The sequence below is a fragment of the Mesocricetus auratus genome, unplaced genomic scaffold (genome assembly GCF_017639785.1).
Source record: "Mesocricetus auratus isolate SY011 unplaced genomic scaffold, BCM_Maur_2.0 Super-Scaffold_100019, whole genome shotgun sequence".
Taxonomy (NCBI): Eukaryota; Metazoa; Chordata; class Mammalia; order Rodentia; family Cricetidae; genus Mesocricetus; species Mesocricetus auratus.
This window is the reverse complement of record NW_024429200.1, coordinates 2215344-2241716: the sequence shown is the minus strand read 5'-3', so window position 1 is coordinate 2241716 and position 26373 is coordinate 2215344. Positions and strand designations below refer to the sequence as shown.

General features: G+C 40.6%; 1 protein-coding gene across 10 annotated transcripts in view; it reads left to right on the top strand.

The window, feature by feature from the left end:
• Positions 1-26373, top strand: part of LOC106022825 (putative RNA-binding protein Luc7-like 2) — a 52117-nt gene that overhangs the window by 17478 nt on the left and 8266 nt on the right. For 8 of the 10 annotated variants that reach the window (XM_040728596.1, XM_040728594.1, XM_040728598.1 and 5 more), the window contains 7 exons: positions 596-690; positions 9110-9208; positions 13016-13126; positions 15214-15357; positions 18710-18886; positions 19565-19656; positions 24542-24571. In XM_040728596.1, coding sequence (XP_040584530.1) covers positions 596-690; positions 9110-9208; positions 13016-13126; positions 15214-15357; positions 18710-18886; positions 19565-19656; positions 24542-24571 — 748 coding nt within the window. The remainder of the gene's footprint in view (positions 1-595; positions 691-9109; positions 9209-13015; positions 13127-15213; positions 15358-18709; positions 18887-19564; positions 19657-24541; positions 24572-26373) is intronic. The other 2 variants (XM_040728597.1, XM_040728595.1) reach the window with 1 other exon arrangement.

Sequence of the window (26373 nt, the reverse complement as noted above, 5' to 3'; positions counted from 1 at the left end):
CCTTACTCTACCCTCTAACTCCTCCCAGCAGCAAAGGGGAGACACTTCACCTGGAACAAAATAGTGGAAGAAATGGCGTCTGGGGTTCAGTGGGGATTCGCAGTGTGTATGCAATGTTTGCAAGATTACTTTTTATGTTTTTCAATTAATGTAAATAATTACAAAATGAATTAGTGCTTACTGTCAAGAGACCGTTGTATACAAGTAGAAACTCTTGGTGGGTCTGCTGCAAGTTGCTTAACCTCTTGGGGGCCTCATTTTCCTCATCTGCAATATGAAGGAGTTGGACTTGATAACCTATAAAGTCCATTCCTGCTGTAAATCCTATGCTTTTCTGAAGTACTTTTATTTAACAGAATGCTTTGCTTTCCCACTTTTTTATTTGAATTACGTTTGCAGTACATAAACTGCAACTGCATGTTGTCTAAAATAGTTTTTCTATAGGATGGTATATAAAAAACTAATCCCTCCTGGGTTGTTGTATAGTGTCTGTAAGATAGTCAAACACCAAAAGCTAGTGATAACTAGGACTTTCAAAATATAAACACTGTCTAGTTGTCTAACCTTGAATATTGTTAACTTTTCTATATTACAGGAGATACTACTCGACAACGAATCAAATTCAGCGATGACAGAGTGTGCAAGAGCCACCTTCTCAACTGCTGTCCCCATGATGTCCTTTCTGGAACTGTACGTGGTTATTATGTTGTTTTATTACTTGTGTGCTACAAAAATAATTCTTGGTAAAGTCTTGTTATTAACAGCATTAGAAAAGATTTGTGTTAGCCGGGCGTTGGTGGCACACGCCTTTAATCCCAGCGCTCGGGAGGCAGAGGCAGGCAGATCTCTGAGTTCGAGGCCAGCCTGGTCTACAGAGAGTTCCAGGACAGCCTCCAAAGCAATACAGAGAAACCCTGTCTGGAACCCCCCCCCCCAAATTTGTGTTCCTTTCATTGCTTGCTCATTCCCACTGATAATTTAAATTTTCAATAGTGGATTTCCTTACAGAATTAGTTGTCTTGTTTTCACCACTCCTCTGTTGGTTTTGTTATGCTTGTTTTCTCTTTTCTTCGGGTCTTGGAGCACATACTTAACCACTGAGACAAATCCCAGGATCACTACTTTGTCTGTCTGTGTGTGTGTGTGTGTGTGTGTGTGTGTGTGTGTGTGTGTGTGTGTGTGTGTGTGTGTGTGTGTGTGTGTGTGTGTGGTGGTAGTTGATTGGTTGGTTTTGTTTGTTTGGTTTGGTTTTTGGTTTTTTGAGACAGGGTTTCTCTGTAGTTTTGGCTGTCCTAGAACTCTTTTCTGTAGACCAGGCTGGCCTACTGAGTGCTGGGATTAAAGGTGTGTCACCACTGCTTGACTGTGTTTTTTGTTTTTTGAGGTAGTATCTGATGTTTCAAATTGGTAACCTTGAACTGAGATCCTTTTGGCTTTCACCCTCCCAAGTTCTGGAATCATAGATTTGAATCAGAAAACTGGACCAAGAGCAGTTTTTTTGTTTGTTTGTTTGTTTCATTTTTGTTCTTTTCTTCCCCTTTTATTTTTTAATCCAAAATATGTATATTGGGATGGTACGCCACGGATTTGGGATTCAGGGTGCTTTGAGTACCATTTCCCCCTAAAGGAACATTGTTGTAAGTCTTGCCTTTCTGCCTGTAGGCTGACAGAGTGAGCACAGTGCAGCAGCCAACACACAAAACTATTGTGTGCGCGTGCTAAAGGGTGATCTTACAGCATCCTGGGTGTTTCACCTCTGTTAAGGAGGAATTGGGGTTCTGTGCCAGGTGCTTTTTCTTCCTTCCTCTTCTCTTCTGAAGAGGCATGCTTTCACAGGGAAGTGGACATCAAGGGGTGGTCACTGTTCAGGGTTAGCCCTCCGCATTCCTTACCTCTAAATGCCACAGAGTATTTGATTTTTAACTTTTGAATCTGATTGAAATTATAATGAGCAATCAGATGCATTTATTGATGGAGAACTGTTAGGGACTAAATCTTGACTTCATTTTATTTGTCGTTTGCCAGAAATATCTAGAGTGAGGAAAGGGTTTCCAGATTTCTTTCGTAAGCAGTGAGTGCTTTTAGCCATAGGTACCCATGCAGCAGGGAGCACCTTTGTCACTTCCTAGAAGGAAATGCAGTTGAAACTGTATCAGTGCCTCTGCCTAGTGCAGTGACTAGATGTGGCAGGGCAGCACATTGCCCGCCTTAAGAATCTGAAGCTTGAAGCCAGTTTGAGCTTATTGAGACATTGTCTCAGATAAAGAGCCTGAGAATAAACTAATTCTTTAGTGTTTCTGTAAGTACATTTAAAATTTTTTTTATATCCTGATTGCAGGGATTATAGGCATGCACCACTGCATATCAAATGTTTCCTACTGTATTACTCCACTTGTAATCTATAATAAATCTCTCATCTGTAGAATACTGTTATTTTCCACATTTCACTTATTTACTTATATGTAGGAGTGTATTTTTTTAAAGATTTTATTTATTTATTACTAAGTATACAGTGTTCTGCCTGCACACCAGAAGAGGGTGCCAGATCCCACTGTAGATGGTTGTGAGCCACCATGTGGTTGCTGGGAATTGAACTCAGAACCTCTGGAAGAGCACCCAGTGCTCTTACCCTCTGAGCCTCTTTCCAGCCCTGTAGGAGTGTTTTGCCTGCATTGTATCTGTTAACCCTGTACATGGGAGGCCAGAAAAGGGTACTGGATACTTTGGGATTGGAGTTCTAAATGGTTGTGAACTTCCATGTAGGTTCTGGGAGTCAAACCCTGGTCCTCTGGAAGAGCAACCAGAGGTTTCCCACATTTAGTTTTATAGGAAATTAGATGATTACATTTTTTGTTTTTTAAATTTATTTTTTTATGAGTACATGTATACATTTTGGGGTGTGTTTGCACATGTGTTCACTTGAATGTGCAGGGCAAAAGAGAACGTTGGATGTCCTCCTCAGAAACATCCCCCATCCTCTTTGTGATAGGATCTTGGCCTGGAGCTTACTGATAAGCTAAACTACTGGCCATTGAGTTACAGGAATCCTAGTGCTTTCATGTCCTCAGCACTGAGATTACCATGTCTGTCACTTTACATGGGTGCTGGACTAGTTTTATGTCAGCTTGACACAGCTGAGGTTGTTGGAAGAGGAGAAAGCCTCATTTGAGAAAAGGCCTCCATAAATAAGATGGGACTGTAGGGCAGTGATTGATGGGGGAGGGCCCAGCCCATTGTGGGTGGTGCCATCCCTGGGCTGCTGGTCCTGGTTCTATATAAAAGTAGGCTGAGCAAGCCATGAGTAGCAAGCCAGTGAAATAGCACTTCTCTGTGGCCCCTTCGACAGCTCCTGCCCAGAGGGCCCTCCCTGCTTAGTCCCTGCCCTCGTCTTTGAGGATGAACCGTTGAAAGGGACTGTGAGTGAAGTGAGTCCTGTCCTCCAGGTTGTGTTGGGTCATGGCTTTTCCTCGCAGCAAGAGTGACCGACCCTAAGACACTGGGCTCCTGGTCAGGCTCTTGTGTTTGTAAAAGAAACACTTTACCAGCTGAAATCGTAGCCACCAAAATGACTTTATTTAGTGGATAAATTGTGACTTACTATAAATGTAGAAAATAAGAACACAGATTCATTGTTACTTTTTTCTTTTTCTTTTTGGAAATGGGAGATCATGTAACCTTGTTTGCTTTGAACTGGTTCTGTAGCCCTGTATGGCCTTTAACTTCAGATCTTCCTGCCTTCATCAACCAAGCTCTGGGGTTTACAGATTGCATCCTCCCACACCCCCTTTAAGTTTTTAGGTATATTGTGTTTCATGTGTGAGTGCTTTGCCTGCGTGTACATATGTTTGTGCACCACGTGTGAGTCTGGTTCCAATGGAAGTCAGAAAAGAAACTGGAGTTACAGGTGCTTGTAGGCCACCACACAATGTAGGTGCTGGAAACCAGACACACTCCCTCAGCAAGAACAAGCGCTCTTAACCCCGAACCATCGCTCCAGCCACACACACACCCTTTTAAACACCCTTGACTGTCCTAAGCCTGAAAAAACTGTTAAATTCATCGTTGTGTGTGTTTGCATGATGTATGTTTATGTCACTGCAGATGTATAGAGAACAGCTCGCAAAACATTCAGGAGACAGTTTTTTCTTCTACCACATCTATTAGAGTTAGGAGCTGCCTTCCATTTTTTGCTCTCCCTAACAGGCATATGGAACCATATCTTGTTTTACATGGTGCTGGAGATAACTGGGTGGTGTTGACAATTGGCTGTTGACTTAGTTTCTGTCTTTGGTGTGGAGAGACACCATGTACCAAGACAACTAACCCTTCGAGAGGGTTAGTTCATTATCATCATGGCAGGGAGACAGGCAGGAAAGCATGGAGCTGGCGTGCTTACTGAGAGTTTCTTTACATTCTGCTCCACAGGCAGACAGACAGATGGGGCCTGGCTGTGGGCTTCTGAAACCTCCAAGCCCACTCCCAGAGATAGACCTCCATCAACAAGGCCACACCCACTAATACTGCCCAGAGTTTACCAGCTGGGAGCTAAAGTTTGACAGCCAGGGTTATATAGAGAATCCTTATCTCTAAAAACAAAATAAACAAGAAGAAAAATCACACCAAAGAGTTCAAATACGTCTCATAGTAATGTGCCTACCACCCCAGCCCCATTTCCTGACCAGTTTTCACTCAGCCATTGTTTGCCTTAAAGTTGTTTAGCCAGGCTGGCTTTGAACTAAATAGATACCATGCCCATCATATTACTAGTTGAGTAATGTGTTTCTATATCATATACATAAGGAAAATATTTTATTAATATGTCTTTTTGCAGCCTCTTTTTCTCCACTTGCCAAGGATGTGTAAAATTTGTGTTGGGTGTGTAGTCTTCCTGAAGCATTTGCTAAAGGAATATTTTGATTTTTTTTTTTTTTTTCAAGATGATTTCTCTGAATAGCCCTGGCTCTCCTAGAAGTCTAGAGCCAGGCTGGCCTAGAACTTGGAGATCCATCTGCCTCTGTCTCCCAAATGCTGCCATTAAATGTATGCGCCACCAAGCTGGGCAAGGGTGGCACAGGCCTTTAGTCCCAGCACTCAGGAGGCAGAGGCACATGGATCTCTGTGAGTTCGAGACCAGCCTGGTCTACCGAGCGAGTTCCAGGACAGGCTCCAAAACAATACAGAGAAACTCTTGTCTCGAAGCTCCCCCCCCACCCAAAAAAAAATATTCAGAAGAGAACTGTGATGTTGATAAATTTTTATGATAAATGTTTTCAATGTAATGTCTTCTACAAGAGCTAGTTTCAGAACAGCCTCCAAAGCCGCAGAGAAACCCTGTCTGGAAAAACCAAAAAAAGTATGCGCCACCACACCGAGCACGAGTGTAAGTTTTAGAGATAGTACCAGCCTGTAGCCTGGGTTGACCGCCTTTATCTTTCTGTCTGTCTCCTTAGTACCGACTTTACAGGCTTGGATCACTAGGCTTTGACTTGGCTTTTTATTTACTATTTCTAAGTCTTTGGGTGCTCTGCCCTACATACCTTGGTGTATGCATGAATGATGAGTCCTCTTGGAAGCCAGAAAGGGAGCATTGGGATCCCCTGGAACTGCAGTTACATGCAGATGTTGAAAGCTACCTTTTGGGTCATGGGAATGAGCCATCTCTCTAGCCCCAGATTATGTTTGTTTGTTTGTTTGTTTGTTTTGGTTTTTCCAGGCAGGGTTTCCCTGTGGCTTTGGGGGCTGTCCTGAAACTAGGTCTTGTAGACCAGGCTGGTCTCGAACTCACAGTGATCTGCCTGCCTCTGCCTCCTGAGTGCTGGGATTAAAGATGTGCGCTACCACCGACCGGCCAGATTATGGTTTTTAATGGTTACATATTCTGTTAAACTCCTGTAGAGAGGCACTTAAAATTTTGTTTGTTTTTCAAGACAGGGTTTCTCTGCATAGACCTGGCTGTCCTGGAACATGTTCTGTAGACAGGCTGGCCTTGAATTTAGAGAGCTCTGTTTGTCTCTACCTCCTGAGGGCTGGGATTAAAGGTGTGCCACCACTGCCCAGCAGAGAGGCTCTTAAAATATTTCTATTTTCTAAACCAGAAAATGACATTAAAACTTAAATACATGTTTTGTTGTTGTTGTTGTTTTTTCTTTTTCGAAACGGTTTCTCTGTGGCTTTTCAGGCTATTCTGGAACTAGCTCTTGTAGACCAGACTGGCCTCACAGAGAGAGATCCACGTGCCTCTGCCTCCCCGGTGCTGGGACTAAAGGTGTGTGCCACCAATGCCTGGCCACATACGTTTACTTTTATGCATGCTAAGTTCTTGGAGTTGCTATTCAAACCAAGTTTAATGGTTTGGGCAAGATAAGTAGTGTAAAACATGGTCTCTAGAGAGAAAAACAACCATTTTTCTTAGGAAGTTTAGACTCTCTTTGTAATCATAACATTGATCTCAGAAATTAAAATAACGTGACAGAAACTAGAAGAGATCCACCTGTGTCTGCCTCCTGAGTGCTGGGATTAAAGGCATGCACTACTACCGCCCAGGACAAATAAATTTTTAAAAATTTACTTTAGGGACTGACAGCCCCCAAAACAATACAGATAAACCCTGTCTTGTAAAACCAAAAAAAAAAAAAAAAAAAATTAGAGCAATCCTGACCCAAGAAGCAAGCACATTTTGAGAGATCAGTTTTGAGATCATGTATCTTAAGAGTAAAACATGCAGAGAAGGGAATCAGAAGAGGAAAATCAAGTCTTAAGAGATTACCACTTTACTTACGTTGTTTGCTTTTTCCATGCCATGCCTGATACCATGTTAAAGCAGGTATTTAGTCATGGTGATATGGAGGAAGAAAACAGATGGCAGGTTTCTAGAATTCAGAGAAGCTGGCTTGTAATACCTGTCTTGCTAAGTTACTGGCGAGATGAGGTTGACACTGAAGATAACAGGGTGGAGTTATACCTCATAATTTTAAACAACGTAAGTAAAGTGGTAATCTCTTAAGACTAGTTTTAGCTGCCTTGGATTTTTGTTGTAGTTTTGGGGTTTGCTTTAGACTGAGAACTAAGCTCAGGACTTTGCATTTGTTAAGTAAGTGCTCTACCACTGAGCACAATCCCCAAATCCAGAAGGCTGACTCTAAAAACAAATTGGTCTGACAAAGATGGCTATGAGTAACAGCACTTGCTATGCAAGTTTGGTAGCCAGACAGCCTCCCTTAGGATCCCTGTAAACGTGGATTCCACATGGTTGTTCGTTGACCTCCACGGCACCCTGACACCTCCTACCACACATGTGTACACCATGCACACACTAACAAAAGTTTTGTTTGTTTTGTTTGAGACACGGTCTCTGTAGCTTTGCAGCATATCCTGGAACTCTTTTGTAGACCAGGGTAGCCTCGAATTTGGAGAGATCCACCTGTGTCTGCCTCCTGAGTGCTGGGATTAAAGGCATGCACTACTACCGCCCAGGACAAATAAATTTTTAAAAATTTACTTTAGGGACTGACAGCCCCCAAAACAATACAGATAAACCCTGTCTCGTAAACCCCCCCCCAAAAATTAGAGCAATCCTGACCCAAGAAGCAAGCACATTTTGAGAGATCAGTTTTGAGATCATGTATCTTAAGAGTAAAACATGCAGAGAAGGGAATCAGAAGAGGAAAATCAAGATGTAAAGTTAATTATCAATCAAATAAAGAACTCATTAAAGGCCGGGCGTTGGTGGCCATGTATGTTGGGTCCCCTGGAACTGAAATTACAGACTGCCATGTGGGTGCTGGGAATTGAATCCAGGTTCTCTGGAAGGGCAGTCAGTGCTCTTAACTACTGAGCCATCTCTCCAGCCCCTGAGTCTTTTATTTTTAAAATTGACAACACCATGTAGCACACAAGGAGAAAGTCCAATGTATTTTGTCTGCATGTTTGTCTTGTTCGTGCTGAAGAAGCCAGAAGAAGGTATCAAATCCTTTGGAACTGGAGTTACAGATTATTCTTAGCTGCCTTGTAGGTCCTGGAAATGGAAGGGTTTGAGACACGGTTTCTCTGTGGCTTTGGAGGCTGTCCTGGAACTCGCTCTTGGCTGGTCTGGAACTCACAGTGATCCGCCTGCCTCTGCCTCCCCAGTGCTGGGATTAAAAGCGTGCGCCACCACCGCCCATCTGCATCCAATGTTCTTAACCCCACTGTGTCATCTCTCTAGTCCCAGCCGGGGACTCTTGAGGTGCTAGAATTTACAGATGAATTGCTTCATGAGAAACATTTTTGGGGGGAGGGCGTGACGAGATGGCTCAGTGACAATCTGAGTTCAATCCCCGTGATTGGTGGAAGGAGGGAACTAATTACCACATGTTATTCTCTACCTTCCACATCTGCACCATGGCAAGTGGTCTTTTTCTGTCCACTTCATTCTGTGTATTGTATTGGTACGTTTACTAATTTATTAAGACTCATGCTGTTTTTTTTTTTTTTTTTTTTTTGGTTTTACGAGACAGGGTTTCTCTGTATTGTTTTGGAGGCTATCGGTCCAGCCTGGCCTCGAACTCACAGAGATCTGCCTGCCTCTGCCTCCCGAGTGCTGGGATTAAAGGCGTGCGCCACCACCGCCCGGCTCAAGACTCATAGCTGTTTTTTATAGACACTCTCTTGCCCCCACAAATGGTCTTGAACTTGCTAAGTACCTATGTTTGGCTTTGAACTTCTAATCCTCCTACCTCTAGCTTCCAAGTGCTGATAATGACAGGTCTGTACCACTACATCCAGTTTATGGGGAGCTAAGGGATTGAACCTTGGACTTTGAGCGTACCAGATAAGCACTCAACAACCAAGTTAACTCCTCAGCTTTAATTGTCTTATCAATTTTTGAGGTCCATTAAGAAATGTACTCTATTGACTTAAGATACATTCTGGAAGCTGGGCATTAATCCCTTAATCCCAGCACTCGGGAGGCAGAGGCAGGTGGATCTCTATGAGTTCGAGACCAGCCTGGCTACTGATCGAGTTCCAGGACAGGCTCCAAAACAATGCAGATACATTCTGAAGAGAACAGTGATGTTGATAAATTTTTATGATAAATGTTTTCAATGTAATGTCTTCTTTTCTTTCCTAGAGAATGGATCTTGGAGAATGCCTGAAAGTCCATGACCTGGCTTTAAGAGCAGATTATGAAATCGCATCCAAAGAACAAGACTTTTTCTTTGAACTTGATGTATGTGATTTTCCTTTATGTTACATTGTCTCTTGCAGTAAAAATATTTTAAACCTGAATTAATGTCTCTTAGGAAGAAAAACTTAGGAAGGTTTATATGATTGCTAATACATGGATAATATAATACACTTTTCCCTCTGGTGTATAGTGCTAAATACTATGAAAGTTAAGACCTTATGCATAGTAAACAAACAGCCACAAACTTAGCCCTGACTCCTAATTTTTATTATATGAGATTGAATATTTATGAAAATGTATAAAAGAGATTTGCTTTTGTTGTTTTGTTAAATTAAAAAAATTTTTTTTGAGTCATGGTCTCTGTTACTTAGCTCTGACTGTTCTGGAACTCCAGACTGGCCTCAGATTTACAGAGCTCTAACCTGCCTCCCAAGTGCTGGGATTATAAACAGGTGCCACTCCGCCTAGGTAAAAAAAAATTCTGTTAAAAAAAATCAGTCTATTTTTCCTAACAAAAGTAAAAATGACTAAAAAAATAGCAGTTTCAACAAGTGTAAACCACCCACTTTTCTTATATTTGTCACCTTTGTAAAGATGTAATCTACTGGATTTTTCCATTAATGAATACTTTTACTGTATTAAAAGTTCTGAGATGAGATACACTATTTTTTTGGGGACCATGTTTTTAATATAAAATAATAAAAGAAAAGAAATAGAAAATACAGTTTAAGTATCAGAGTTACACTTGTGATTTAATGTTGACACACACACACACACACCCCTCTTGTATAAAAGTAGAGAAACTTGAGGTGGAAGAAAAAGATGACTCAGCAGGGAACCAAAGTTCAACTCCCATCACTCACATTTTGGCTCAAAAAGCATAATTCCAGTTCAAGGAGATCTGGTCTCTCTTCATGTTTGCAGGCACTATGCATACACGTGGTGTACATAGATACATGTAGGCAAAGCATTTATATGAAATAAATAGCTTAAAAAATAAAAAATAGAGAAACTAAATTATGCAAAATGTTTTAAAGAACATATTTCCTTTCAAACTTTTGCATTTTTATGAAATATATACATAAGACATAATGATCAATAAAACTCTTATAGTGGTTTTTAATCATTAAAATTGGGTAATTTTATTTAGTTGAAGATAGTAGTAAATAGCTCCCAACTGCTGAATGTCTAAGAACTTTTGTTTATGTAAATAAAATTGTCTATAAAAACACATGTACTTCTGTCTGGGCATAAGATAAAAGAGATTACTATGGAGCATTGTAGTTGAATATTGAGGTTATTTTCAGGCTTTCTGCATTATCTGTGTAAAGTAGATGAGCCAAAATGTAATTTTTATAGATAATGCTTAATTTTTCTTTGTGAAAGTTTTGATTTTTAAGTAATACGTTGTTCCCCCTGTGGGCTACACGGTGTTGTTAAGATGTTTTTTAGTCACTGTTGATAAACAAAATGTAGACTGAGTGGAGTTTTAATTTTCATCTTTTAGGAGGGAATGAGTACGAATGCTCTGATTGTATTTAAGATCATGTATAATGACAGCTGTTTTCTGAGTGCTGAACTTGAGCACTGTCAGTTTTTTAAGTGACTTATATTAACTTTACACATTATGAAAATTGGTCCTTTCCTTTGTGTATGCTCTAAAAATACTGTTTTATTTTTCTTTTGATGACTTTTGTCTTTAAATACTATTTTTAGTTATACTGTCTAATCAGTGCTTATAATACCTATTTTTATCAGTTTGAAAGAGCTTTTCTATTTTGACCAGAAAATACTTCTCACCCATGGTTGTTTTTGTAGATTTCCAATTTTGTATTTATGTGTATGAATGTTGTGCATGCATGCATGTGTTTACCAGATTTTTACATGGTATCCATGGAGACCAGAAGACAGCATCAGATCTTCATGGATTGGAGTTAGAGATAGTTGTAAGCCATATGTGGATACTGGGAACCAAACCCAGGTCTTCTACAAGAACAGCAAGTGCTCTTAACTGCTGACCTATCTCTCCAGCCCTATGAGCAATCAATTCATTTTGTACAGTTAAATCCTTTATAAATCTTGGATTTATTCAGCTGTAAGAAACAGGTAGCCAAAATACCTCCTCCGTAGAACCAACAGTCCTTCTTGATATTGCATTGCTATTTTTACTACTTTGGGACGCTATCTTTGACTTCATATAAGGAAATGAAAGCAGATTTGTGTTGTAATTTAAAAGGTAATAGTATCTCTGTTAACTTTGTGAGAATTCTTGGCTTATTTGGCCGGCTAAGTTCAGTCAGTGTGTGCAGGATAAATTTCTGTTTTTAGTTGATAAAAAACTAGTCATTTTTCTGTTCCTGTGATAAAAACCATCATGATAAGGTACTGTTTGGATGTGAAGTCTCAAAGGAGAAAGAGTGCGTCATCATGGTGCTGGAGTGTGGGGTTGGAGGGGCTGAGCGGATGGCAGCTGGTGCATCTTAAAAGGCTAGCAAGAAGAGGAGAGCACTAGGAATGGCTTTTTAAACCTCAAAGCCTGACCCTAGCGGCAACGCTACACTTAATTTAGTTTTGTTTTTATTATAGATAGACATTGGTGTTTTGTTTACATGTCTGTAAGTTGCCTGATCCCCTTGAGCCATAGTTACCGACAGCTGTGAACTGCCATTGAATTGAACCCTTGTCCTCTGGAAAAGCATCCAGTGCTCCTAACTGTTGAACCATCTCTCAAGTCCCAAGGACACACTTCTTTTTGTTGTCATTGTTTTGTGTTTTTGTTTACTTGGGGTTTTTTGTTTGTTAGGGTTGTTGGTTGGTTTTTGAGACAGGGTTTCTCTGTGTAACATCCTTAACTGTCCTGGAACTCGAGGTGTAGACCAGACTGACCTTGAACTCACAGAGATCTGCCCTCCTCTGCCTCCCAAGTGCTGGGATTAAAGGCGTGCAATGCTACCATTGGGCTGAGGCCATATTCTTAAACCTGTCTAAACAGGGTTACTGACTAGGTACCAAATCTTCAAATGCTTGAATATGTAGAATATCTCATTCAAACCACCACAGTTGAATATTTGTTTTTAAATTTCTTTTGCTTTTTTGCGGGGGGAGGTTGGGGAGAAAACAAGTTTCTTTGTGTAGCCCTGGTTGTATTGGACTCACTCTGTAGACTAGCCTGGACTTAAACTCAGAGATCCACTTTGCCTCCCAAGTGCTGTGGTTAAAGATGTGCACTACCATGCCTAGCTTTAAAGTTTACTTTGGAATGAACTATTATTTAGTTATAAGCATTAAATATACCTCAAACAGAATACAGCTTTGTTAGATTTTTTTTCTGTTAAATCTGCTAATTGTTCATTTCATCATTTTTGTAAAACTTTGAAAACCACAGAATACAAGCAATTGTCGAGATATTGAGAAATAAGTTTTTGTAGATACCATAATGGTCTTCCATGGTGTGTATGGGATGTGTGTGTCTCTTGTCTGTGTGTCTGTTGTGAAAGATTAGCTTTCAGGAATTAGTTCTCTCCTATCATGTGTGTCCTGGAGATGGAACTCTGGGCATTAGGCTTAGTAGTAATTGAGTTATTAACACCCTAAAACCATTTCTTTTTGTTTGGCTGCATTGCTTTGGTTGACATGACACATTGCTATGTCCCTCAAGCTGGTTCAGCTTACCGTTTCGTTTCAGGCTTCCAGGTGCTGAGATTACAGTGGTGCGCTACTCTCTTATTATTACTGGGTGTTTTTTTGTACTTAGGGCTTCATCCCTTACCCAAAATACAGTGCTTAGTAAAGATATTTCTGGATAACATTGACTTTATACCAGTAATGGTTTTATACTAAATTTTCTAGGCCATGGATCATCTGCAGTCATTCATTGCAGATTGTGACAGAAGAACAGAAGTGTCTAAGAAAAGATTAGCAGAGACTCAAGAAGAGATAAGTGCTGAGGTGGCAGCAAAGGTAAGAATTTTAATCATGTTATTAGGTCAAGCATAGGGTGTTTTGTTTGTTTTTTGTTTTTGTTGTTACTGCTTGAGATAGGATCTGCCTTTGTATCCATGATTATTCTGGATCTCACTCTATAGACCAGACTATCTTCAAACTCACAGAGACCTGCATTCTTCTACCTCTGCCTCCCAAGGCAGGGATTATAAAGTATATTTTTAACTCATTTTCTTCACTCCAATTTTTTTTATGTTACTTTTTGTTGTTTTTGAGACAGGGTCTTAACTGTATAGCCCCTGGCTGGGTTGGAAGTTACTGTATAGGCCAGCCTGGTCTTGAATTCATAGAAATGTCATTGCCTCTGCCCTTGTCTCTGCCTCTTGAGTGCTAGGATTAGTGAGTCACCATGCCAGACTTATTCCAATCTTTTGATTTTTCAATAATTGGATTGTAAACTTAAGTAGGGTATTCAGTGGAATTGTTTTTACCTACCAAATGGTAACTAATATAACAACATTGATAATTATATTTCACTTAGAATTTGCCAGTGGTGCATGTATTCATTTACATATAATGTGCATGAGTGTTTTGCTTCTGTGTACATCATGTGCATACATACCTGGCATTCATGCAGGTTAAATTAGTGAATCAGAGTTCCTGAACCTGCAGTTACAGTTGTGAACCACCTGTTAGGGATACTGGGCACTGAGCCTGGGTCCTCTGTATGTGTAACAAGTGCTCTTAACCACTGCACTAGTGCGTCTTTCCAGTCCCTGGCTTTTTTTATTTTAGCACACATAAACTTGTGTAGCTGCCACCATAGTTTATGGTACTGAAATAGCAACAAAAATAATTTAATGGTTGGGGATCACTACAATATGAGGAACTATATTAAAGGGTGGCAGCTTTCAGAAGGTTGAGAATTGTTGATATCAGAGACCATGTATCTCATGGTCAAGCAGTCTACAGTGATTGGGTTCTGAGGATCTGTATTGGTTATGCAGTATTGCCTTGGTCATCCATCACTGCAGAAGAGACCCATAACTAATGACCTCAAACAGTAACTCAAACTGCATGGGATGAACCAGTGAGAATGAACTTGATTGCACAGTACTCTTGTCTCAGCAGGGATGTTTTTACACATGTTTTGCAGTCAACTGCAGGCTGCCAAGCTGTTCTTTGAGGGCTAAGCTGACCATTTTCTTCTGGTGGTTGAAGACAGGCAGAAGCATCATATCCAGTTATGCAAATGTTTTTCAAGCCTTTCTTAGGATATGTGTGTTCTCCATTGCCATAATCAAAGCAAATATATGCATGAGTTTAGAATCAAAGTAAAACTGTGAGGGTGCAGATGCAAAGAAGATTGAAGAGCTTTGATTATTAATGCAATCGTTCAATAATACTTTAAAGAAAATACCACTTTGATAAAGGAATAGTCATAAAAGAATAGGGACCCTTGAGGAAAGGAAAGTCTTGAATTGAAATACTACTTTGTTAAGATTATATGTTTCTATTAAGTTAAACATTGATCTCTGTGCATGGTAATGTATACTTGTACTTGGTCACAGAGAGGAGGACTGGGAATTAAGTCCAGCCTCGTCTGTAGCAAGACACTACGTAAGTGGGTCTTAAATGGGTCTTTTAGGCCGGGCGGTGGTGGCACACGCCTTTAATCCCAGCACTTGGGAGGCAGAGGCAGGTGGATCTCTGTGAGTTCGAGGCTGGGCTGGACCGATAGCCTCCAAAACAATACAGAGAAACCCTGTCTCGTAAAAACAAAAAACAAAAAACAACAAAAAAAAAAATGGGTCTTTTATAAAAGAGTTTCTGAAATACGTTGTTTATGCTCCTTTCAACTTTTTTATTATGTGTATTTATGTTTGGTCTGCATATATGTCTGTCTGTGCATCAGACATGTTTCTAATGCCAGAATAGGGTGTTGGATTTCTTGGAACTAGAGTTACAGGTGGTTGTTAGCTGCAGTGTGGATGCTGGGAACTGAACCCAGATTCTCTAGACGAGCAGCCCGAGATTTGAACTGCTGAGCTATCTTTTCAGCCCTTCACTCTGTTTTCATTCATGGTCTTCTTTTGTTTTCCTAGGCAGAGCGTGTTCATGAGTTAAATGAAGAAATAGGTAAATTGTTGGCCAAAGTGGAACAACTGGGAGCTGAAGGAAATGTGGAAGAATCTCAGAAAGTCATGGATGAAGTAGAAAAAGCACGAGCAAAGAAAAGAGAAGCAGAGGTAAAATTCCTCTTCTGCTTTGGGACAAGGTCTTATTGTGAGACCCAGCTATCTTAAAAAGAGATAAGTTCTTAATAGTGGTAAAATGTTAGTGTCTGTACTTTTTATAAAATAGATATTTAACTGGAAATTATTCAAAATGTAATTAAAGGAAATTAAATCAATAAGTAGTTTTTAGAAATTTGTAGTCATAGCTATATTGAAATTTACAACTTCATAAATGTAATTTAACCAATTACCCACATAAAACAAACAACGCCTATATGCACTGTGCCTACCTACCCTTTTTCTCAGCAGCTTTACTTACCATAGCAGTACAGTCTGCTACTACCTTGGGGGCCTTCTCTCATCTAATATTATGGTAAAGTTCAAAAATCTAACAACACAAACAAATTCTGTTTTGGTTGGTATAGCAAGCACCTCATGTGTAGAAACTCAAATATATTTGGTGGAGATTATGATGTGGTCTTTTGCTTATAATGTAGTCTTTTGCTGTAGTGTCTTTTTGCCTCATCTGCTGACATCTATATTTCATGATGATCTCTCTTTTTTTTTTTTTAACTCTGGGCAGTATTCTAGTTTTCTTTATTTTTTTTTAATTCTTAAATCTAGAATTTAAAATATTTTTGTACAGAGTAGCAGCTAAAATGGCTCACATCTACAATTCCCAGCAGCTGAAGATTTGTAACCAACCAGTCTATTGAGACCCTGTCTTGAAATAAAAAGATGGCAGGATCTGTTGTGACAAGATTAAAAATGAAGCCCTATTATTCAAACTGATATGAGATACATACTATTCTATTCTGTTCTACTACTTCTATTCTTCAAACTAGTGTGGAAAAGCAGAGCAGAAGCAAACGATCTTAGTAACTTAAGTATATTTGTGTATCTTTTTTTTTTTTTTTTTTTTTTTTTTTTTTTGGTTTTTCGAGACAGGGTTTCTCTGTGGCTTTGGAGGCTGTCCTGGAACTTGCTCTGTAGACCAGGCTGGCCTCAAACTCACAGAGATCCGCCTGCCTCTGCCTCCCGAGTGCTGGGATTAAAGGCGTGCGCCACCAACGCCTGGCTCATATTTGTGTATCTTAATGTTAATATTTATACAGGAAGAAGACAGCACAAATACAATACCCATATCATAGTGATGACCTTAAGACATCAAGAAAATTTTAGCTGGAGAAAGAGAAAGGCCTACTGCATTGAATGCGTGTTAGTTATTTTCCTACCTCCTCCTTTTTCTTTTTTGAGACAGGGTTTTCTTTGTAGCTCTGGTTGTTCTGAAACTTGCTCTGTAGACCAAGCTGGCCTCCCAAGTGCTGGGATTAAAGGAGTAACCCTCCACTGCCTGGTTTATCCCCATTGTTTAAAATGTCCATTTTAGAAGAATAGGGCCTTGGAGCTGTTCAGCTTAGTCTTGATCTTGTGATCCCCATCTGTGTAGTTTTTAAATTTCTGATGGTAGTAGCATTTGCCCACTGTGAAGTGTTTTCCTTTTGTAATTAGTACCTTATTTATATTTTTCAAATTGCCCCTCTCCTTTAAAAAAAGGCTTAATTGTTTTTTATGTATGGGTGTTTTGCCTATATGTATATATCTCCACTTTGTACTTACCTGGTGCCCAGAGCCTGGAAGAAGGCAGTGTATACCTTGGGCTTGAGTTATGATAATGGTAAGCTGCCATTTGACTGCTAAACATAGAACCTGGTTTCTCTGGAAGAGTAAACACAGTGCTCCTAACCACTAAGCCATCCCTGTAGCCCATTTATGTTTTTCAATTCATAGGCTATAGTGTCCACTGGTGATTGAAGTGTGTGTGTGTGTGCATTCGGTCGTCAGCACTGTGTGTGTATATAAATATTTACTCTTGTGTGTGTCTATATTCATGTGTATACATGTGTGGAAAAGAGAGTATAGCCCTTGGAGCTGTCTGTCTGCCTTTAAAATTTTAAGACCTAGTCTCTGAATGGCCTGAAACTTGTCAAGTAGGCAGCCTGGCCAGCCAGTCAGTCCCTGAGATCCATCCACTTGTCCTTATCTCCCGGTTGCTCAAATTACAACCACCCATCGCCATGCCGCCGTTTGAGGGGAGGACACGTGTGGTGGCACTGGTGTGAGGTCAGCAGACAACTTGTAAGAGTCAGTCTCTTCTTCTACCTTGGGCTTCCTTTTACAATGTGGGTCTTGGGAACTGTACTTCAGCCCTCAGCTTGGCCAAAAGTGTCTTTACCCACTAACCCACCTTTCCAGTTTTGCCTGTTGTGGGTTTTTAACTTTTGGTTACCTTCAGGCTTGTAGGATAAGCACTTACAATTGAGTTCCTCACCCCTTTCTTTGATGATTTCTGCTTCAGTTCTCTTTTGATTAACTTCTCTGTACATTCTATTCAGCTTTTTTAAAATCCGTGTCATCCTAGCTAAAGCTACCTAAGTCTTGGAAAAAACTTTTTAATTGCCTTAAAAACAGTATCATCTTAGTAAAGGAAACAAGAATAGTGGGTCGGCAGGTTCACCAGTGTGTGCTGTTCACTAGTGAGTGTGTGGGGCAGGTTCACCAGTGTGTGCTGTTCACTAGTGAGAGTGTGGAGCAGGTTTACCAGTGTGTACTGTTCACTATGAGTGTGAGGCAGGTTCACCAGTGTGTGCTGTTCACTAGTGAGTGTGAGGCAGGTTCACCAGTGTGTGCTGTTCACTAGTGAGTGTGTGGGGCAGGTTCACCAGTGTGTGCTGTTCACTAGTGAGAGTGTGGGGCAGGTTCACCAGTGTGTACTGTTCACTAGTGAGTGTGTGGGGCAGGTTCACCAGTGTGTACTGTTCACTAGTGAGAGTGTGGGGCAGGTTCACCAGTGTGTACTGTTCACTAGTGAGTGTGAGGCAGGTTCACCAGTGTGTACTGTTCACTAGTGAGTGTGTGGAGCAGGTTCACCAGTGTGTACTGTTCACTAGTGAGTGTGTGGGGCAGGTTCACCAGTGTGTGCTGTTCACTAGTGAGTGTGAGGCAGGTTCACCAGTGTGTGCTGTTCACTAGTGAGTGTGTGGGGCAGGTTCACCAGTGTGTGCTGTTCACTAGTGAGAGTGTGGGGCAGGTTCACCAGTGTGTACTGTTCACTAGTGAGTGTGTGGAGCAGGTTCACCAGTGTGTACTGTTCACTGTGAGAGTGTGTGGGTTGGCAGGTCATCAGAATCCTGATGAAGATTATTGACCTTTCCGTCATCCGTTGTGTTGGGGACTGGCGGGAGTAAAGAATAGGTAAAGCTTTGTCCTTCACTGGAGTGTTCTCAAAGAAGTTATTAGAAAACATCTGTGTGTATATAGCTTATTTTCTTACAGAGATCATTTTTTTCTCACTTTTCTTTAGGAAGTTTATCGGAATTCTATGCCAGCTTCCAGTTTCCAGCAGCAGAAACTTCGAGTCTGTGAAGTCTGTTCTGCATATTTAGGTCTTCATGATAATGACAGGCGACTTGCTGACCATTTTGGGGGTAAACTGCACCTGGGATTCATTGAAATAAGAGAAAAACTCGAAGAATTAAAGGTACCTTGTGTAAATTACTATTTCTCACTTTATCCTGGTTAACCTGGTTCTGTTATCATTTTTCTCTTGGTTTCATTGGCAAGGTCTCACTGTGTAGCTGTAACTACAGTTAGTTTCTGAATAGTACTACTCATTCTGATTCAACACTATTGAGACCGTTTAAAGTGGATGAGGATGCTGAGAAACAGGGAAGGTCATGTGCATGTGATTGTTGTTGTTGTGGTTTTAATGATTCATTTATTATGCAGTGTTCTGTTTGATTGATTACCTAGATGCCACAAGAAGAGATCTTATAGATAGATGGTTGTGAGCCACCAAGTGGTTGTTGGGAGTTGAACTTGGAATCTCTGTAAGAACAGTTAATGCTCTTAACCTCTGAGCCATTTCTCCAGTCTGTAGTTTTTGTTTCTTTAATGTCATTAAGAAATGATAGGGCAGGGCTGAAGTTCATTGGTAATATGCTTGCCTTTCATGCTTGGAGAAAAGAAATCATAGTGAATTATGAAGTTTTACATGTTTTCCACAATTCTGGGAAATCAACTTGAAGTCTAATAATTGTACCTGACAAATTTTTTAATTATGTTAATTTTATTACATGGGAAACCAGATATAGTTTAAGGTAAAGATAATTAAGGATTTGCCCAGTACAACTGGTTTTTAAATTTTTTTATTTTAAAGAGAGTTGTAGCTGAGAAGCAGGAGAAAAGAAACCAGGAACGTCTGAAACGAAGAGAAGAGAGGGAGAGAGAAGAACGGGAGAAATTGAGAAGGTATGTACAGTCTCAGAAATAGTGCATGTGTTTGAAGCTCACTCTTCAGCCTGAAGGAAATATATCTTGAAGATGCTATTAAACTGGTTGTGGGCATAGAGACCCTTTCAAAAATGTCACCATGCAAGCTGGGCATGGTGACCCTCAATCCCAGAGACCTCCGAGGTGGAAGACAAAAACCAGTTCCCAAAAGTTGTCCTCTGACCTCTAAGTTTGTGCCATGGCATACTGTAATAATTGGGGGTTCACAGAACAAATTAAAATGGAACAATTTAAAAAATTAGAGATACTACGTGGCATGAAGACAGAATGAGATGGTCAGAGCTTTAGAAAAAGCTAATCAAAAGAGTTGTAGGGCTGGGCTGTGGTGGTGTACGCCTTTAATCCCAGCATTCAGGAAACAGAGGCAGGCAATCTCTGAGTTTGAGGCTAGCCTGGTCCACATAGCATGTGTTAGGACAGCCAGGGCTACACAGAGAAACACTGTGTCAGAAAACAAAAACAACAACAGCAACAACAACAAAAGCAAGACCATTTTGATAGAAACAATACAGATTCAATAGCTTATATTTATCCAAAACGCTTTAAATCAGAAATGTTTCAAAATTTGTTATTTCTGAATTGGAGAGTCTTGAGTAAAGAAGCCTTACCAGCGCTTTTTGTTTTTTGTTTGTTTGTTTTGTTTTTCGAGACAGGTTTTCTCTGTAGCTTTGGAGGCTGTCATGGAACTCACTTTGTAGACCAGGCTGGCCTCGAACTCACAGAGATCCGCCTGCCTCTGCCTCCCGAGTGCTGGGATTAAAGGCGTGCACCACCAACGCCCGGCCCTTACCAGCATTTCTAATTTAAAATCTGAAATGATCCGAAAGTCACAGTTTTTGAGTATCATGTCTGGATTTCACATTTTTCATGCTAATAGTGTTCAGTCTTTATCGGCTTTTTGGCAGTCTACTGAACTGATGTGACTTCTCTAAGGGTTATGGAAAATAAGAGAGTAGGGGCTGTCTCGTGTCTTTAGGTTGAATGAATTACAGCAAAACTCTTGCTAGTACTAGTATTTTCATACTGGGCTTGTTTTGTAGCTTCTTAGCACAGAACTGTGTGTGGCCTTTTCTCTCTTTGGTGTTGGTCTTGGGCCTTGAGCCCAGTCTTGGTGCATGCTGGGCAAGCACTCCAGTGTGCCTCCTTTTATACTTTTTGAGGAGTAGTTTGGGAGTTTTTGTTTTTATGTTAAGCTACTACTATTTTCTCAATTGTGGGTGCCATAAATTATTACTGTTATTATTTTGTCTTTTGTTGTTTTTTGAGACAGGGTTTCTCTGTGTAGTTCTGGCTGTCCTGGAACTTGCTCTGTAGACCAGGCTGGCCTCTTCCTCCCCTGTGTCACCACATCCATGATTATAAAATCATTAACTTGACACAGCAAGTCTGCTTATGTTAACTCATTTATTGGTAAGTTTGGTATCTTCATATTTGGAGTGGTTAAACATCATTAGAAATCATTGTTGCCCATGTTTGTTTGGGCCTCCAGAGCCACAGAGAAACCCTGTCTCAAAAAAAAAAAAAAAAAAAAAAAAAAGAAGAAGAACAAGAAGAAAATTATTGTTGGTGCTAACTCAAAAGCTCTGAGCATAGCTTCTCAGTTTAGGTGAACTTCTTGTCGCGTTACATGGCTCTGTGTGCAAGTGTGGGCATGCACTCGGCAGGCAGTTGGGTCTCTCACTGCTCAAGTGAAGTTCAGGACTTTCACCATGGGAACTGAACTGAGGCCACCAAGCTTAGATGGCAAGGCCTTTTCCCTGGCCACTTCACTGGACAAAGCAGTACAATGCTGTTGTCATCTGTGTGAGAAATCCCTTTTCTTTCTCTATCTCACCCTTCCCCATTTCTCTCTCCCTGGTGTTTTCCCATTTAACAAATTTCATGTTAGGACTTAACCTCTTTGTAGTGTATGCTGAGGTTGTGTACCCCCACCCGTTTTTCTGTTTTGTGTGTGGGGGGGGTTGTCAGTGTCTTTGTGTAGTGGGGTATGTGTTAAGTCAGAGGACTGTTTTCTGGAATTGGTTCTTGTCTTTCACCTTATTGAGTCAAAGTCTCTTGTTGCATTTTTAGTATTACTATTATTGAGACAAGGTCTCTGTGTATCCCTAGCTGTTCTGGAACTCTCTGTAGAACAAACTGACCTTGAACTCACAAAGTTTTACCTTTTTTTTTCTAAAGATTTTATTTATCATGTGTACAGTTATCTACATGCATGCTTGCACACTAGAAGGCACCAGATTTTATTATAGATGGTTGTGAGCGACCATGCTTTTAATCTCTAAACCATCTCTCCAGCCCCTCCCTCCAGATTGCACTTGTGCTATAACTCTTAAAAGTATGTGTATCATCGTGTCTAGGTTATTTGGTTGTTAAGCCTAGGTTTTGTTGTGTAACACAGGCCAACTGTCTGAGTGCAAACACTTGTTACTATGCTCAGTCCTAGGCTGTGTTTTTCTAGAGATATTATTCAGTATTGGATTATTTAGAATTGTTTGTGTTTTGAGACAGTGTTTCTTTATGGAGTCCCAGCTGTCCTGCACTTTGCTCTGTAGACCAGACTGGTTTCCAACTCACAGAGATCCACCTGCCTCTGCAGCACCGCCCGCCACCTCGCTTTCTTTTTAATAGGACTATACTATTTGCAGATGTCAAGAAAGTCGATCACCTCTCACTCCTTCTGATTGCAAGTGTAGCCCTATTGGAGAAATACTTAGCCGGGCATGGGTACATGCCTGTGATCCCAGCACATACATGTGAAGTTAGAGGACCTGTAGCTTTGAGGCTAGCTTAGGCTCTGTAGAGTTTGGACCCAACCTAAGTTACATGGTGAGTCCTCGTCCCCCTCAAAAAAACAAAGCAGGTGTTTGTTGGTTCATATCTATAATCTTAGCACTCAGAATACCTAGTTCAAAACCAACCTGACCTGTAGTGTAAGACTTCCTCAAAACAAAAGTTGAAGCAGGTTTTTTTCCTTTAAGTTTTATGACATTGAGGAAGTACTGTAAATATGTTCACAAGATAAAGTTATAAAATAGTATAAAATTACACAAGCTGGTTTTTAATTGCTCTTGATATAATCAACAAAAAGAGTATGTCACTTACGGGCTATTTATATGTCAGGCTCTGTACTAAGAATTTGCCTTAGTTTATCTGGTATTAGAAAATACTCGAGAAACAGTTTAAAAGAAGAAAGGCTTATTTATGTCTCATCTACTGGTTTCTGTAATTTAGCAACAGTACCATCAAATTAAGGATCTGTTTTTAGGGCTGAAAAATGGCTAGGGGTGCTTACTGCTCTTTCAGGAGACTGAGTTTAGTTCCCAACAGCCACATTGAGCTGTTCATAACTGCTTGTAACTCCCAACTCATAGGATCCAACACCTGGTTTGCACAGGTATCCACATGCATGGGGTATACATGCACACATTTAAAGAGATGTAGATTAATTTATCCATTGATTGAACAAGAGCCCTTGTAATCCAATTAGCTCTGGATGATTAGATATACCAGTTGGTGACCAGATCTTCAGCTCATTAGCTTTTGCGGGACATTTCATATCTAATGACATTTATATTGCTATTTCTGTCTTAAAATTGATAGATTAAACTAAAGGAGGATATATACTTTTCTCCTGGTTGCACAGCACAGATAATGAATGGATAAAACCATAGTTAATACAACCCAAAGCATACTTTAAAATATGCTTGCCATGAGAGAGAGAGAGAGAGACGGGGGGGGGGGGGAGTGAGACAGAGACAGAGAGAGACAGAGAGAGAGAGAGCACACACTCAAAATAAACCCATGAAGTGGAATTGTTTGAGTGCTAACACTGTACTGGGAAATGTAGAGTTAACATCATTTGGAAGTTGGAGAGATGGTTCAGCATCACCCACATGGGGTGGCTCACAGTTCTGGGATCCAGCATCTTTTAACCTAAAAATGAAGGAAGATAATTGTAGTGGCATCTTGCCTTGCCAGTGAACTTGTGGTGGCCACACTCTTTGGGCGTGGTTTCAGGTGATCCAATATAACGCAGAGGAGGAGCTGGCTCATGTTCTCTTGTTTTGCTAAGAGTATCTTCTTCTCTACCTTATAATGGGTCACATCTGCACTTGAAACCAAGCCAAGAGGGTGTGAACACCACCACACGTTCACTGGCAAGGCAAGATGCCACTGCAGACAATCATTTTGGAGAGAGTTAGCTTACTGATTAAGAACATGCACTGCTCTTTGAAAGGACCTGAGTTCAGTTGCCAGGTTAGACATTGGGCAGGTAACAATTTCCTGTGACCCCAGCTTCAGGGGATCCAATGCTTCTAGCCTTATGAGTCATGCACACTCATGTTCACATGTACACACACAATACTAATTTCCTTCTTTAAAGAATATAATTCATGTAAATGAACAAAGATGTGAAGTTGAGTTCATCTTTCTGGTATTATAGCATGAGGTTGTAGGTTAAAAATGGTCATTTTAGATCTTGAAACATTTTTCTTTGTTCCCAGAAGATAAAGTACAGTTTGAAACATACAGAAAAAAAAAATGTGTTTGTTTCTGTTGTTTTAGTTTCTGGAGAATTGTTTTGTGATAAGCACACAGTTTCAGTCTCCAGAAGTATATTCTTTCCTAAGTCAAGTATCTAGTTGAAGGAACTTCAGTGACAAGGTAGAGAATTCTGTATAGTCCCCCCTCCCCCAGGAGACTGATGCATAAGTATATGCTTTGTTTTTATAGAAGTGACACGAAAGTCAGGACTCAAAGACGAATGGCATTTAGCAGCACATTGTGCCAGCTTAAAAACTTCATGTAGTCACTTTTCTAAAAGTAGATATTCTTTTTTTAGGTCCCGCTCACATAGCAAGAATCCCAAAAGGTAGGTACTGTAGAAGATGGCTAAAATAGTGAAGCTGTATTTTTCAAATGTATGTTTTTTAGATTATGTATCTTTCAAATTTCAATGAGAATCAATAAATTATTACTAACTGAGCTGAGCCGGGCAGTGGTGGTACACATGTATAATCCCAGCACTTAGGAGGCAGAGGTAGGCAGATCTCTGTGAGTTGGAGGCCATTCTGGTCTACAAAGCTACATAAAAAAATAACCTGTCTCAGCAAACCACCCCCCCCCAAAAGAAATTGAGCTAGAGAGATGACTCAGTGGTTAAGAGCATTTGTTCTTGCAAAGAACTTGGCTTTCATTCCCATCAATCAAGTGGTGGCTCATAGCAGTCTCTAATCCCAGCTATTGGGGATCCATCCAGCGTTCTCTTCTGACCTTGGTGGATACCGGCATGCATAGAGTGCACGGGCATTCAGCAAAGCACTCACACACACAAAAAAAATGAAATAAATGTAAATAATTGTTTAATGAAAATTCTTCTGTAGTTGTGTGGTGGCTCAGGCCTTCATTCCTAGCACTTGGAAGGCAGAGGCAGGCAGATCTCTGAGAATATGGGACCAGCCTGGTCTACATGGTGAGGCTGTATCAAATTTAAGACAAAAAACCAAAATATTCATTTAAAAACAAACTGTTCCACACAGTTACTGTGCTTTTTAAGGTGTGAGGAATACTACATTTTTGTGGTAATTTGAAACATTTTTAACCATATCATTGAGGTTCAATTTATATGCCTTAAGAGCTGTTTAAGTTTGTGAGAAGCTGTTGGCACACTTATCAACACAATCCATCTTAAAACATTCCCATGTTTTTGTTTTTGTTTTTTTCCTGTTTTTGACATGTGTTATAGTATCCTAGGCTGCCAATCAACTTGCTATCTTCCTACTTCCTCCCCCTGAATGCTGGGATTATAAAGACTGTAAGCCACTTTCTGGTTGCTGGGTATTATAAACTCAGGAACTTTGGAAGAGTAAACCCATTTCTTAACTGCTGAGCCATCTCTTCAGCTCCTGATAAAACTTGAGTCTTTTCACTATGTGTATGTAACCCTGGCTGGCCTCGAACTCAGTGTGCTGCCACAAACAACTTCCCCTGATAAACCTTTGTATTACTGGTTTTTGGGCGTATGTGTTTATATCCGTGAGTGTGTGTGTGAAGGTCAGAAGAGAGCTTTGGTATTATCCTCTATGACCCCTGTCTGAGTCTGGGGGTTTGTGTTTCTCAGCTAGGGCGTAAACAGAAGCCTCAGCAGCCCTCCTCTCCTCTGCCCTCAGCTGGTGTTACATGTGTGTGCTGAGATCCACACTCTGATACTCATGGTTGTGCAGCAAGCATTTTTTAAAAATATTTTATTTATTTATTGTGTATAGAGCCTTCTGCCTGCAGGCCAGCAGAAGGTACTAGATCTCATTCAAGGTGGTTGTGAGACACCATGTGGTTTCCGGGAATTGAACTCAGGACCTCTGGAAGAACAGTCAGTGCTCTTAACCGCTGAGCCATCTCTCCAGCCCCAAAATTAATTATTATGCATAGTTTTTTTTTTTTTTAACGAGATAGGGTTTCTCTGATTGTTTTGGAGGCTGTCGGTCCAGCCTGGCCTCGAACTCAGAGATCCGCCTGCCTCTGCCTCCCGAATGCTGGGATTAAAGGCGTGCGCCACCACCAACACCCGCAGCAAGCATTTTTATACACTTAGCTCCCCCCTGTTCTGTCTAATAGTGGGGTTGGTCCTATTAGCCCCTTGGATGTTAAGCACGTTCTGTACCACTGAGCTACAAC